Genomic DNA, 16,555 nt, shown 5'->3' on the forward strand with positions numbered 1-16,555 from the left:
CTACTGACCTCTAAAGACATAACACTGTTTCATGAAGCTTCATCAGTACTTATGTATGTGGTCAAGTCTTCTAGGGAAAAAACGAGGCTCCCGAGGACCTGGACCATCTCCTCAGGGAGGCGTTATGGCGTCCTGGAAGCATCCTGAACTTGTGGAGGATCAGAGGTTCTACTCCGAGTGTCGCCCCAAATGACTGACCTCCTCTTTAAGTACCGGTCCAGATGCCCTGAACACTGGATCTTGTTATTTTGTTCACTACCAAAGGTTTGACCAGCGCCTCTTGGCCTCAGAAATAAATGTAAAGACAATATTTAAAATGAAAAAAAAAAGGCCAGACTCTTTTCAAATGCAGTGCGAGTGTAAAAAGAAAGAAGCGAGTCGCCTGATGTCAGTCGTGCAACCGGAGCTCCGAGTTCTCCGGCACTTATTAAATCATCTGATTAATGTGACTTCAATTCAATTCATCACGGTTTGTACTTTTAAACTACTAAAACCTTTAAGCTCTGTTCCAATATAAATCAAGGGTGCCATGTTCTTTGTTCTTTGTCAACCACACGCTTCCAATACACCAGTTCAAGACCCTGAGCTTCTGGTTCCACTTTAGCCATGATATATGAGACCCGACCTCACCGAGCACACACGTACACACATGTACACACATGTACACACCAGCACGATCTGTGGCGCAGACACAATAGAAACTTTGTTTTGGGGCCACACCCATGGCCAGACGTTGTCAGTGGATCAGGTCACATTTTGGGGGTCGAGGGGTTCCAGGAAATAAGAGTGACGGTGGTTGTTTTAAGATAAGTTTTGCAGTTTTCGGAGATGAGCGCTGTGAATGCAACACAAAAGGATTCATTAAAAAAAATGATATATATTTCCACCCTTGTTAATCCTTTAAACACAGCTACGTTATTTTTGTTTGATCTCACCGCCTATATTGTGTTTATCTGCAATTGTTCTAATTTTCAGTTTTAGGCTGCGTTTGCAATTTGCGATCGTTTTGTGCTTTTAAACGTGTGTAATTGTTAAACGTACAGTCGAATGCGTCTCTGCCTCCTTTCTCTACACACACTTCGGTCCGACTAGTTCTGGGGTTCATTAAGTTTATAATGTATTTGCTGGTAAAAGCTTGAAAACTACTTCTTTTTTTTTAAAACCATATTTACGTGAGTTTTTGTGTGTGGAAAATTGAATTTGAAAATTGTCGCCTAAAGCGACAGTGAACGACTTCATCATCCAAACATAGGGACAGGCAGCGAGAAGCTCTGTTTACTCAACTATAACTTCTGTGTTTGTGGTTTTATATTTCACAGCAAACACTTGTTTTATACTTTATGTCGCTAAGTCAACACACACACTTACACACACTTACACACACTTACACCCAGCTACACACAGGTCAGATGTTGAATAATCTGCTGAGCAATCAAGCGTATCAGTGAACCTCTTGTATGAAGAGGAAGGAGCTGATAAAAACTCGCTTCAATCTACTTCTCTTGGCTCCGATTCAAGAGTCTTGGAGACGAACGCGTCGCTCGACCATATGCCTGCTGGCTCGGCGCCCGGGCCGAGCGGCGTGGATCCACTCCTGCAGTCGTCGAGGAGAGCTCGCGGCCTGATCGTTAGTAAAGAGATCCCTATCATTTACGGGCCCGGCGAGGCTCAGGCCGACCTCAGGAGGTCCGGAGGGAACGGTTCTGTTGGCGGAGACGACAGGAGAAGTTCTGACCGGCATTTCTAAAATCACCGTGGAAGAACGTTTAGAGAAAACGCGAGCTGCGACTTCTCCTGCTCTCAGAGACTTAAAGGAAAATCTGGTCCAGTTACTAAACCTTTAAAAGCTTCTATAGAGAGACTCAAACATTTCATCATGGATGTCTAATAGTGATGGTTTTGGTGAAGCTTCATGAAACAGTGTCGTATTCTTAGAGCTCGGTTTGAACTTGATGTGAGGTTTCAAGAGAAGAGACGTTTAAATCGATCATTATAGATCAGAGAGCGACATCTAGTGGAAACAAATGACACTGTTTCGTGAAGCTTCATCAACACGTCAATAACGATGGTCAACGGTTTCCGCAATAATGTTTGCGGATGATATGATAATAGAGATGACTGAGAGTAGCAGAGAAGAAGAGAGTGCAACCGGGGAGGAGACGCCTGTTTAGATATGTTTATATTATAAACAAAAACAGTAAAAATACATTAATTTTTTAAATGCGTTATCGATGCAGGACGGCCTTAACTGTGCAGATTATTTGGAAATCAACTCTATTTATTACTATTTACTTATTGAGGATTATATTCAATTTAACAATGTCAAGGTACTTTATCTGCCATTTGTCCTTAACAAGCAGTGAGACACTTTGTTTAAGTACTACGAAAGTTATGTTAGGAAGCTTGAAATATGAGATGAAAATCACTAAACTGATAAATAAATAATAAAATAATACAAAATATACATTACAGGACATCAGACATGATAACAGAAAAGTATAAAATCTCCTGTGTTGGTCTTGGTGGTGTCTTTACTTTTTTAGCATATATTTTATTGTGTATTTTTTTTTTATTGTTTAAGCACTTTGTGACCCTGGTCTACAAATATTACTTACTTACTTATAGAACAAAATAAATGTGTTCATCAAGGTTCAAGTATACTTTGAGTTTCATATCACTGTTAAATAAACACCACAAAACAATAGTCTTTAAACTCTGCCTCAGTTCGAGATGAGTTTGCATGAGTTAAAACATCAGCACTAACCACGAGTCGAGAGACAAACCTGTACCTGAACACGACCTCGGCTCGAGCCGCTCTCACCACAGACGAAGGCAAACATAGAGCCAAAGCCCAGAGCTTGTTAATTAACCAACGAGCTTAACTCTTGCCGCTCGACCCAACTCGCCTGTTAATCTGTCATCGCAACGACCGGCACCTGAATGTATGAATCCATAATCTCTCGACACATGGACGCGTGAGTCTCGCTCACAGTTCGAACCGCGGTCATGCACTCTGGCTTTAGCTTAGTTAAGAGGTGAGTTGACCTTCCGCGAGAATTATTGAGCGACAGGAAGAAATTGATCTTTGAATGGAACAACTTAAGACTTGTTATATGAGCCAATAATATCATTATTATTATCTATACTCATCCATCAATAACACACACAGATTTAAGAAATATTCTGCAACGATAACTGTCTTCCTAGAATCCGTAAAATAAAAAATAAAACACTATATTCTGTGTAAAATTACAGCTCCGACATGATATTTTAAATTAAAAAATATATATATATAGCCTCCAATTCATCATTTGTGGTCATGACCTGAGCTTTAAAGTTAGGATGAAAAATAGAATAAAGAGAAGTACGTAATAAAGTCGTCTAACCGGAATAAATGCCTTTACTTGAAGTAAAGAAAGAAGCCGCTCGAGGAGCGCGGGTCCGCTACTGCAGCCGCAACATAAAAGGATCTCTAAAATAAACAAGATGGAACCTGCGTCTTTAGTATCGAGATAATTGTCCTCTAAAGACTGAGCCGTCCAGACATGTGAAGCTAGTAGATTCTGAGAGAGAAATGAAAGAATTTTGTGAAAAATATTTTGTATTTTGTGTCCACAATTTTAGATATTTTATTATGTTGTGTCCGGGGATAAAAAAAACAAAAACATTTGAATTCATATTTTTTGTCTTATCTGAGGTCTTAGGGGACTGTAGTTTGTCACTGCGCGTCATCAATCTCGGAAGTCTCCACCTCCAAGGGACTCGTTGTATAAACAAACGGGGCGTGATTACAGCTGGCTGGAGGAGGAGTGAAGCCATTCTTACGTCATAATGGACTCTCGTAACCTCTCGTTCGCCCAGATTTCAGCAAACTTTATAAAGTAGTAAGTTGAAAACATGCTCATGATGAGTGTCAGAACTAAATGACTGACAGGTCGAGGTCACAGATATTCTTATTTCAAATCTTGTTTATTAAACCACGTAAACGTTATTGTTGAGATGCTTTCATCGTTTCACTCATTATTGTTATTATACGACTCTTGAACACTGTGTTCAGTGATGGTTTGATGTCGTGAATCCTGTGCGATGTCGAGAGAAGCCGAGTAAAGAAACATTTTCTGGGACAGCATCTGACCTGCAGCATCAGAAATCATCCGTGATCATGAAAGAAACATGAGGAGTCGCGTCCGTTCCCTTCAAACACAAATACACCTCAGACGTGTCAGTTGGAGAAACAGATGTGACTGAACTCAAATGATGCTTTTAAACATGACTTAAGGTTTCATTACTATTGTTATTATTAATCTTTTCATTTTTATCAAATAAAATGTCTTTGTGTGGAGAACAAGTGTTCATTTGTGAATATATATTTAGCTAATAAAAAAATATACCCTTAACCCTTGAGCAATCTCAGGGTCAAGGTGACCCGAAGCCCGAAAACAAATGTGTTTGTGGTACCCCTTGTTCTGGATCAAAGGTCAACGACCTCCACTACTGCATATTTATTTATGGAACCCGGGGAGGTTGACATTTGACCCAGAGACAACACAAAGGATACCACAAACACATTTATTTTCAGGCCTTTGGGTCACCCTGACCCTGAGAAACCACAAGAAATATTCATATAAAATAATACAACTTCACTAGTTTGTTTTCATTTTAATAATATTTATTATGTTTTCTTATTTTTTATATCTATGTAAATATTCGGTTACATTTTATTTGTGTATTTATTAAAATCCTAAAAATTCCTTTTTTCGTACATGATTGTTGTGTGTTGTGTGTAGTTGCCTGAACAACACATTCAATCAATTGCAACACATTGAACTGACAACGTCATCGACAATAAAACAGATTCTATCCTAATGTTGCATTTGAGGAAAATAGACGTCATTTATTCGTCGTTCATCTTGAATTCTTGTATTTGTCGTAAGACATCGGATCCGTCGACTCCAGGACGGCGTCGGACGAAATCAAGGCGAAACTTGTTTACCCGTCAAATAAGCAGCCGAATCCACCAATCTTTACATTTCTGACCTCTCGAAAAAAAAATTGTTAACGCCACAATGGAGGGCGAGCGAGAGCCGGAGCTTGAAGAAAAAAACATTTATTCAAAAACGTCTTCAGCATATGTCTTAAGAAAAACACATTGAAATTCACTATTTACATCAAGGTCGGGCATATTTTCATCTTTCCCTGATTTCTTCTCTTTGTCCTTCCCAGGCACGAAAAAGATAAGGTTTAGAGAAGATCTTTCTGTCTTTCAGCAGTTGTCTGGTGCCACATTCTCTTCTCCCGATCCTGGCCTTGAGCCTTTTTATTCAGTAACTCGCCGAACAGTTTAATAAGCGCTAAGTGCTTTGTGGCAGGAAAAAAAGGCTGTTGTGCGAAACACGTCTTTGTGTCGGAGATATGGAGGTGGGTTCAAACACGGCGGAATATAAAACGCGGCAGGGACGTCAGACCTATACACGCTTTGACAAAGAGGATGTATCTGTGGCGGCGGCAGTCGTCGGGGCAAAGGTTCGCCCCGGACTGCAGAGCGAGGCCACGACTATTCATTAGAACCTTCACAGCCACTTGGGCTCTTCTGACGAGCAGGAAACTAGCAGCGCGCTGACAACAGGGGGTGATGCCGGCGACAGTTGCATCGTGGGTCGCGGCTATTAGGGTTCGATTCCGTTTGAAGTTGCAGCCGATCGTGAGAGAGACGTCTTGACCAGCAGGAGGCGAAGAAGAGACCGATGTGTATTATTCAGTCTTTAATGTGCTTCGCTGCTCAGCAACCAGTGATTAAAACTCCTGGACGCTGAATCTTTGTGAATCAGGGACAAGACCGGGGTTAACCCTCCAGGTTCAAATAACGCAATAAATAATAAATATATCTTACCCTACGGCTTTAAGTGACTTCATGAATTAGCTATTTACCGCTTAAATTAACATAATCCTTCTTTATGAATAATTTTTTTGGGGTCAAAGAGTTTTTTCGTCCAATTAAATTGATCGAAGAAGAGAAACGTTAAAAAAAGCAAATGAACATTTAGTCGAAGCTTTGCATACCGAAACATTTATGTTCAAATTCAATTCAATTTATGTGTGAGTCAAAGGGATTGCGTGACAAAAAGAGTAAAACTCACAAATTATTCTTGAAAAATGAACAAACAAATAGAAGAAGGAAGATTCTTAAATGTAAAACAGAGAAAACTAGGATCAATTACGATTTGACAAAAAAGGAAAGATTCAAAACATCTATTTCAAACAAAGAAAAATAGTTTACATATAGACCAATGAAATCAATGATAAATTAGAGAATAATGTGGACGAAGAACTTAACTATCATCAGTAGGAAATACATATAACATAATCAATGCACTGTGGTTAAAAATCGGAACTTCATAACCATATAGCATTAAATTGAGTGTAAAAAAATAATTAATTTACTGAAGTAAAATATATAAACATTAATTTTTCAAATATAGTTAATGGAACTTTCACATGTGTCATTGCCTTTTATATTAGCATTCAGCATGGTTTTGACAATATCAGATATATAATATATTAACTATTATAACTAGTATATATTATATTAGAACCAGTATATATTAATTTTATAACTAGTATATATTCTAAAATAAATAGGATATATTATTTTAGAACTAGTATATATTATATTAGAACTAGTATATATTCTATTAGTACAAGTATGTATTCATTTTATAACAAGTATATATTTTATTAGAACTTTTATATACAGTATCATATTATAACTAGTATATATCATATTACAACTAGTATATATTATATTATAACTATTATATATCGTGTTATAACTAGTATGTATCATATTATAACTAGTATATATTATATTATAACTATTATATATCGTGTTATAACTGGTATGTATCATATTATAACTAGTATATATTAACTATTATAACTAGTATATATCATATTATAACTAGTATATATTCTACTATAACTAGTATATGTTATGATGACATAAACATCCTGGTGCTACTGTATGAATTGACTTAATTGTCGAGTGGCGACGACGTTTTCTTTGAATCAAAAAGAGAGAAAAAAGCCACAACACTCGTCCTTTGACTTGACAGGAAACTGTCACAACATTGAAAGTGTTGCTTTCAATGGTGCGAACACATTCCAGATAAGAGGCCAAAACTGCTTTACCTTTCAACTAGAGAGCGTTCACTCCTCCACGCTCGCGGCCGTCCCACCGGAGCCCACTTGACTGTATCAATAACAAAGTCGAGCCTCTAAATGAGAGAGATCGAGCTCTCGTCTGATATCACGATCGCGGCGTGTCTGTGGAGAGGCTGTTAGATCCGGGAGCAGGCAGGTCGCGACACGCTGAGCGGCTTCACATGCCGCTCTGTGCTGCTGCCGCACATCACACCAGCCCCGGAGAAAAAAGGGAAACCTATATTTTCACTGATTGATATTGTGATCTAACAAGTGTCTGATGTGTGAGAAGGATCTACTTCGACACGTCTCAGCGATTGAAGCGACGACTCGAGGGACGAGAAGGAACTGTTTACACTGACGAGGGTACGACCGTCACTTAATTTCAACTCAATTTAAAACTTTTCTCAGATGAACTCTGACCTTCGTCTCACGTCACCCTTTCTCTCCATCTTTTCAGAGAAATCTTTTGGCTTCAAACCGTTTTTTCCCCAAAATCCAAAGTTATATCAACTTTCTTAATATAGTGAACTGTTTTCTTTTCTTTTTTTTTCTTGACCTGCCGCTGCTGCGTCCAGAATATTTCCATGAATGCACTTTTGTACGATCACCAAACCAAAGATGACGCCGTGGTTCGTTTGTGAAGGAAACTTGAGTGCGAGTGTGGAGTATTAAATGCAACAACTCGTGGATTTAAGTCACATTATGAACGTCCTTGGATGTCGAAACTAAGGATGTTTCCTCTTTAAGGAAGTGACTTCAAGAGACTTCTCCGATTGGACGGAACGAGAATACGAACCACTTCAGGTCTGACATGTTTTATGTGGATTTGAAAAAAGGTTTGTACGAAACTCAAACCAATTGTTTCCTCTTACTTTGAATATCCATTCATTTCATATCTGTCTTGCTCCACCCTGCCTGCACTCTCTTCTTCACCCCTTCTAGTCTCCGAAGTGTCTTTCATTCATCAGTCTATAAATCATCGGCTTTAGTGTCGACGAAAGCTTCATGAAACACTATAATTTTTTAACAGAAGCATAAAGAAGTTATTCCTTTTTTCCTTCCTTTTCTTCAATTATTAAAATAAATATAAACCTAAATAATTTTAAAAAAACGAACTATTTTTGTTCATTTTCATGACATTTGTCTCCATCTTGAGTCAAGGAAATAATTTATTTTATCGCTTTTTTACTGTTTCTGGTTATATGTTGGTAAACATATACATTTCTAAACAGTCTTCTTCACCCCTTTTGTCTCTGACACTTATTTTTTCACTTATCGATCTATAATCATGGTAACACAGACACATATTGAAGAAACTCCTCCACTTTGACTCGCCAGTCTTCAGTGTCGACGAAAGCTTCATTAAGGTAAAACTTTATTGATCCCTCAGGAGGTCTCCTTTGGGAAATTGTTTTTTACCAATAGCCAGCAATTTTTCATAAACAATAAAAAATAATACATAAAAAATAAAATAAGAAGAACATAAAGAGGAAGAACAAGATGACACAATCTAAGTCTAAAGACAAAGACAAAGGACATAGGTCAAGGAAAGAAAAACAACAAAGACAAAGATACAAAGACTAACATGGAACAGAACATCCAGATACTTTCACTCCACTCCTGCCCCCGAACCCAGAATTGTACAATTTAATAGCCCGAGGGATGAATGAGTCCCTGAGTCTATTTGTTTTGCACCTGGGTAGGAGCATTCGTGCACTCATTCTGCTTCTCTGCTCACTGATGACAGTGTTCAGAGGATGACTGTCATCATCCATGATGGACAGTAGTTTGTTCAATGATCTCCTCTCAGCAACTGTCACCAGTGAGTCCAGCTTCATTCCAACCACAGAACCAGCCCTCCTGATCAACCTGTCCAACCTGTTGACACTCCTCTTGGACACATTTCCACCCCAACACACCACAGCATAGAACAGGACACTGGCCACCACAGACTGGTAGAACATGCAGAGGAGCTTCTTGCAGATGTTAAATGATCGAAGCCTCCTCAGAAAGTACAGTCTACTCTGAACCTTCTTATACACATGGTCTGTGTTGCAGGACCAGTCCAGTTTACTGTCCATCCACACACCGAGGTACTTATAGTTGTCCACTATCTCCACCTCGTCGCCTCTGATGGACACTGGACGTGGCTTTGTCCTGGACCTCCCGAAATCCAAGACCAGCTCCTTGGTAACAGGTGTCATTATTTACCACTAGATGTCACTCTCTGCTCTATCATCTATGACTTTGAATAGCGATCCTATCAAATCATTTATAAACCGATGGCACCACATACTGACCTCTAATGATATGACACTGTTTCACGAAGCTTCGTCCATAATCTGATGCATGTTTGTTTGGATTGATGTTGTCATACAATCAATCGGAACCAAGTTCTGGAAAACCTTGCATCGCTCAAGATCCCAACACTTGACAAGCAAGATTCTCCCCGAAATAAAAAGATAAATTCATGAAAACAAGTCATGTGGGTCGATCTTTGTTTAAAAAAAACAATAAAAATGTTTATTCATCGGTCGTAGATCAGGTCACTCAGGTCAACTCAACCTTTGTGAAACTTTTAAATATTGTTTGACCCCTGATTTACAACAATAGAGTAGAATCATCAGAACCAACTGATACCAAATCCTCTACAGTTCCCTTGATAAACCAAAAACAAAGATACAAAAAAGGATTTCAATCATCTAAAATCCCAACAAACATATTCAGTATCCAAGATATTCCCAACACAACACGGACTGATGCCTCACAACAACCGCTTCAACGGCGGCCCCGGAGCTCACGCCTGGTCTCACCGTCTTGTTCGGTTTTGGTCAGCTCCACGAGCTTCTTCTGCTTCAGCGTGTCCACCACGTCCGCCAGGCTCCCTTTGCGGCGCTCCGGAGTTCCGAAGGCGAGTCCGGTCATGGGTTCGCCGCGATCCCTGGAACCCTCGTCCGGCTTCGGTGGAGAGGTAGAGTTGGTCTGGTAGGAGTACCCCGAGCTGACTTTACTGCTGTCGTCCTGGAAGGAGCGAGAGAAGCGATGAATCGAAGGAACTTTCTCATAAGATGATGTTCAAGTGGAGGAAGTTCAACAGTATTTGTGTCTCACAGCTGAGGTGAAGCCACAAGAAAACCTATATTTACTTCAAGATAAGCCTTTCAAGAAGACATTGTCAGAAGAGACACTTGAGCACAGGTGCACCAACACAGGATCTATTTCCAAACACTTTCTCCTCCCATCATGCATCTGGGTGGGGAGGGGAGGGGGGGGGTCTCTGTGAACTTTATGAGGATCTTGTTTCAAAGACAAGAGGATTGAAGGAACAGCGGGATCTTAAGATGCCCTTGAATTGGCTCCTGTTGCGCACTTTGTCTTTAAGCAGAACATACCAGTCTAATGAGGATTAGAGTGTCACTGTTGACTCCGGTTCTCCGGGATTATCTATGATAGTTGTGCAAGTGTTCGACAAATCCTACCGAGAGAACTCACTCCACGATGATCGGGGTTTGATCTGTTCTCGCTCCTGAAGAAAATCATTATGACTTAGAGTTTTATATCCACGATTTAGACTGTGTTGTGATCGACACTCTCTATTATTACTTATTATTTATGCTCTGATCTCTGTCAACTTTGAGCTCCTGTTGCTGTGCCAAGATTTCAACCATCATTTCCTAAATCAGAATCTGAAATCTTTTATTGCCGGTGTTGTAAACACTGAAACTTATAATAAATACTAAATAATGAGAAAAATAAATATCATAAATTAATAAAAATAATCCAAAACGAAATAAGTTTAATTTAATTAAACAATAATCATTATTAATTCATTATTATTATTATTATAATCATTATTAAGGGATAAATAACGTCTTATATATCTATTTTAATCCAGAAAAAAAAACATTTTATCTTAAATACTTTACCTGGTTAACCCTAAAGAAGGGGGGAAAAAAGAATTTAAAAATATGGAAATAAAAGTTTTTTTCTGTTTTCTGTATAAAAATGTCCCTTGAAGTTCATTTAATTGGATTCAAATTCATAACCTTTCATTATGACCGATACGATTTATTCAAGGAATAAAATGTTCACCTTCGTCATTTCTTTTCTATGAAAATAATAAAAAATAAAATGAGTTGTTTTGGGCTCTTCAGCAACTTGTACAGGCAGGAAAACTTTGAGTCTCCCAACTTTGTTGTCCTCAAAGGCTTAGGGAAACTCCTTCCTCTCTCTCACACACACACACACACACACACACACACACATACACACACAGTGAAAACACAGCCATGCAAGAGAGGCAGAAATAAAGGGGTGCAACTCTCCAGAGGGATTTCATCCCTGGGATGCCTGAAGCAGCGCCTGCAGCTCACAGTCCAGGCAACCAGAGAGACTGTTGTTGTGTACACTACATCCACACATGCACACGTGCACACAAATGTGGATTTCTTTTACAGATTTTGAGCAACATTTTCAAAGTAACCAGGAGGCCTGGTCGGTGTCGACTCCTCACCACGTTGGCGGAGCCGACGTTCTCCCACTCGGCGTCCGTCGGCTTCGCCCTCCCGGGCTGCAGATCCTCCTTGTGGCCGCTGTCGTGAGACGACGTCTCTCGCTCGTCTCCCGGCCAAGCGGAACTGTCGTGGCCGACTGCTTGCTCTTCCTCGGCGGGTGCATGGAAGGGAGGAGTGGCTCGCATGGAAGACATCATTCTGTGGACGAGATCATTTTACTACAGCAGGAAAGACAAAAACTTGCAGCTTCATTGATATAAATGTAAATATATACATCAGTGTTTATTGTCAAGAATCTGTATCTATGTGTCACGATACAAGGATATGATATATCCTGATATATAGTGGTGATGTAGTAACAAGGATGTATTTGTAGTTTGAAACCAAAATATGTCACTGTATCCTCTCGTCCTCAGTCATCACTAGGATCTCAATCTTTCTTCAGCTGTGGAGGACCTAATGACTGCTTCCATCTAGAGGCCGGTAGTTTAATTGCAACACAAAAATGAAAAAAATGCTGTGAATATATGGATGATATTTGTAATTATTAATTGTATATATAAACACATTTTTAGGGGCAATATGGATTTTTTTGTCTAGAAGTCAATGATTTATTATTCAAACCTGTAAAAGTGGATTTAACGAAGTTTGGCTTCGTGGCTTCAGACAAAAGTAGAAGCAGGTCTGTGAGTGAATTTACAGACGAGCAAACATCTCCAACCTAATCCTGAGCTGTGTGTGCAACAATGTGGAGCAACAGAAGCGCCAGGGCAGAGAGAAGATATATTTAGACGATAATATTGTTGCTGCTGATGAAGACTCTCTTAGAAACACTGTCTCATGAGCAACAACTCAAATGACACGTGTGTTTTTTATAAACACTGTGAAAGAATAAAGTGCATCTTGAGAAGTAGGAAATTACAATCATGTCATAAATTCCACAAAAGTGATTACAAAACAAAGGTTTTAATTTCACTATAATTCCAAATATAATCCACATGTCTCCAGTAGGGGGCAGAACATACTGAATGAAGTCTGTAAATTGACAAACTGTTTGTGAAGAAGTTAAAGCTTTAAACGTTGACTCTCAAGACAAGAAACTGTTGCACTCAAGAGAAGAAAAAAATCATCCGTATTTTGATCGAAAAACCCTCTTTCTTTTGCAAACGAGTAAACGTGTTACATTTCTCAAGATGACCGACAAAGAAAAACATTCATCCCTCACTTAAGAACCAAACATCAAGAAGTTTCTCTAAATCAACTTACCATAAACTATAAAATCTCTCAAATAAATATATTTGATCAAACAGACAGAGTTATTGTTAACAATTATAAACTAATAACTCAATGATACTAAAACATTATCACTGCCAAGGAGATTATTTGATTTTCTTTGTTCGTCTGATTATCTAAATAATTAGATTAAGATGATTAAAGTGAGGAAATTGTATTTTAGATTCACCTCCGTTCACTATGTTCCCTGTTTTCGCCCTGAAAGTAGTGTGGAGGGCGGGGCTTAAGATAATTGGGTTTGATTGACAAGTAACGATCCAATCCCAAGATAAAGATTTATATTGCTGTACGTTCCTCGGGTGAGTTGTGTGTGTTTTAATGAACACGATTCCTGATTACCATCTGAATCCATAAATATCTTGAAGGATTTGACTGAACTTATTTCAACATCAATTCATTCTATCAATGATGGTCAAATGATCAAACTGTATCTCATGAATTCATAATATAATTGTTTAATAAAAGCAAATGTTTTTATGGATCGACCCGACGTGCTGAAGACATTCGAGGTCGGTGATGCCAGTACGATGGAGGAGAATAAAAGCCAGACCTGGTCTAGGACCTGACGGGTCGGGGGTAGGGTGGGGGGGACAATGGGGCATTGTGGGTTGGGGGACGTGGAGGAACCTGTGACAGATGAGAGCGGGACAGCGAGGGCCCCTCTTAGAAAAACACTCCACAAAGCTCCATTCACAGCCTCAGACTATATGTGAGACTCGGACAAAGACCTCGACTCCAGGACATGAAAAATCTCCCAAAACAAGGACCAAAGAGCGAAGTTTAGGAGCTCACGAGAAAAGTAGGAGCTCAAACCTTCAGGGATAGAGAAGAGTTTGACGAGGAAACTTCAATGAAGCTCCTGAAAAGGGCCTTTTATCTGATTTAAACAATGATGTTTCTAGTTTTAATGTCTGGTTTAGTTGAGAAATCAGTCTTCGGAAGTCAGGAATTTTTGTTTTAGAAAAGTTGGAAAACAAAATGTATGATAAAATAATTGATTTGCTCTGCTGAGAGTCAAGGATGATTATAAAGGAACTAAAATAAAAAAAAGAGATTCACAAACAGCAATTTCAGGATCCAGTGGCATAGATTTTGCTTGAGAGTCACTAGTACATTTTTAGAATCATAAGATGAAAATATTTATTGAAGAAAACACTGATGAAACTTAACTAAGAAGATCACTTAGTTACTGGAGAAAAAAAGAGAATTCTACATGTTAGGTCTGGTTTCCATCAAAGGTCAGGAGGTGAAATGTTGATTAGATGAAGTTATTAACTCCAAAGAACATTTAAATTTAAAATATATTCTTATTCCAAATAATCGTCTAATTATTTCTGAACTTTCATCAAAATGATTCCATGAAGACGATAAAAGTAAGATTATGTGTGAGAAGAAAATCAATAAAAACTTCTGTCATGTTGATGAATCAGTGAAAAAGGTGTGAATGAACTCGAGTGTTCCGTCTCCTCACGCCTCGTTCACTGGATCAACATTTAAAAAAGGAGATAATTGGTCGTCTATGGGAGCTCGACTCTAAATCTTGAGTCTGTCTGGACAGAGGACGCCCTCATTGGTCGCTCGAGAGGAATGTGACACGCACAGAGACTCACTTTTCTCCAGAGATTCCCTTGTTCCTGTTTTTTTTGTTTTTTTTAAGCTCCGGACAGAAACGTCCAATAGTCGGTTTTGTTCTTGAAGATTCACGGCCGGAGGCAACAACTCGACGAGTAATCGTGTCCGACAGCAGGTCGTCCGCGACTCTCTGTCATCATTTAAAGATGCTTAGAAGTCAACTCCTGATGGAAGCACCGGCAGATGTCAATCAAACATGACGAGAGTTCAAAGTTCCTATTGTTCCACTTCATGGAAATAACTTAGTTTTTCATTTATATACTGTGACTGTTGCAAGGAAAAGTCAGGTTCAAAGAAAAAAAGGGAAAAATATCGTAGAAGAGTTGTAGAAAAAAGGCTTGAGTAAGAATAAAAGAAAAAGATGAAGAACAAGAAGACTTAAACACATATTTGAATTATACTTAAACATTTGAATTCATTTACAAAAAGAAAAAGAAATAAGGTACAAAACTTTATTGATCCTTCTGGAGGTCTCCTTCGGGAAAAAGTTTTTCTAGCCAACAGTAACACAGAAGATAGATTCATGAAACAGGAACAAAGTGCAATAAAAATAAAGTGCAAGATGACACAATATAAATCTAAAGATAAAGAACATAGAACAAAGAAAAAGAATACGAAGACAAACATAGAAAAGAATCATCTTTTCACTCCACTCATGCCCCCAAACTAAGAATTAAACAATCTAATATCACAAGGAATTAATGAGTCCTTGAGTCTATTAGTTGCATCATGGGTAAGGTAAGGTAAGGTAAAAGAAGGAAGGATATGTCTAATAAACGTTCCACAAGTGACTCTTCTCCACAATAAATTCAGAAAAGGTAGTTTTAACATTTGCTCTTAAACATAATGTAAACATTTGTGTCAAAAGGGATTTGATATTTTTGAGGGCAAATGAAGAATTTACTTCTTAATATTTCAACAGAAATTTGCTCCCAGAGACAAATCACAGCAGATATTTGACCAATCCTATTGAAGTGTGCGAGGAAATGATTGACACTTGATCTCAAATGAGTCCAAATAAAATGTCTTTACAAAAAGAGTGTCAGAGTAAAAAAAAGAAAAACATGACTGAATAATGGAGATTATAGTAACGATGGTGTCGTGTATTGGGTGGAGGTCAAACATCTCTCAGGGTCAACGATGGAACACTGAAGTAGAAACAAAAGTGAATGTGTCGTTTGTACACACACTGAACACACACTCTCGCTCGGACTCAGACCACGGACTCAAACCAAGAAGTGTCGTATTGACCAACAGCCTTGTGCTTGTTGTTGTTTCTGGCATGTTAACACACCCTCAGTCACACAAATACAGTACACACACACACACACACACATGTATCTACGGCAGCACAGAGTCCAGCATTGAACGGATCATTGAGCACCAGAGTCAACACTCACGCTCAAGAGCAGCACTTGTTCGCCCTGGACCGGTCAGATCTGGTCACACACGCCCAGGAATGAAGTCGACGTCTCCACCGTGTTCGTATGGACGACGTTTCAGGTAAAGTCTCGACTAGTTACCTACGTTACTAAACGAAACCGTTGAAGTGTTTTATCTCTCGATTAAACCTTTGTTCACTGAGCCATGAGTACTTGATGTGTCGATGAAGCTTCATGAAACACTGTCATATTTTTGAACGTCAGTTGGTGGCGCCATCAGTTTAAACAGAGGTTTCAATGGAATAGTTGTTTAAAACAATAGATTGTAGAGCAGAGAGCGACATCTAGTGGACTCTGAAGATAACGACACTGTTTCATGAAGCTTCATCACAACTTCCTTTTTTTCTGTAGACAATTTTGGTTAAAGACTAAATCACTTGACGTATTTATTATTATAAATATGATCATTTTACAAATTTTTGTTTGGAAATTAAAAAATTCAGAATTTTCTTATTTTAAAAAATGTGTTTG

General features: G+C 38.7%; 1 protein-coding gene across 1 annotated transcript in view; it reads right to left on the reverse strand.

Annotated features, from left to right (window-relative positions):
* LOC148073550 (transcription factor SOX-6-like) overlaps positions 1 to 16,555 on the reverse strand; it is a 103,931-nt gene that overhangs the window by 53,126 nt on the left and 34,250 nt on the right. Inside the window, exons 3-4 of the mRNA XM_087797911.1 lie at positions 11,717 to 11,915; positions 10,017 to 10,224 (exon numbers count right to left, since the gene is read on the reverse strand). Of these exons, the coding sequence (XP_087654037.1) occupies positions 10,017 to 10,224; positions 11,717 to 11,914 (406 nt within the window). The 5' untranslated portion in view covers position 11,915. The remainder of the gene's footprint in view (positions 1 to 10,016; positions 10,225 to 11,716; positions 11,916 to 16,555) is intronic.

Source organism: Callionymus lyra, chromosome 8 (genome assembly GCF_982586985.1).
Source record: "Callionymus lyra chromosome 8, fCalLyr1.hap1.1, whole genome shotgun sequence".
In the NCBI taxonomy this organism is placed as follows: Eukaryota; Metazoa; Chordata; class Actinopteri; order Syngnathiformes; family Callionymidae; genus Callionymus; species Callionymus lyra.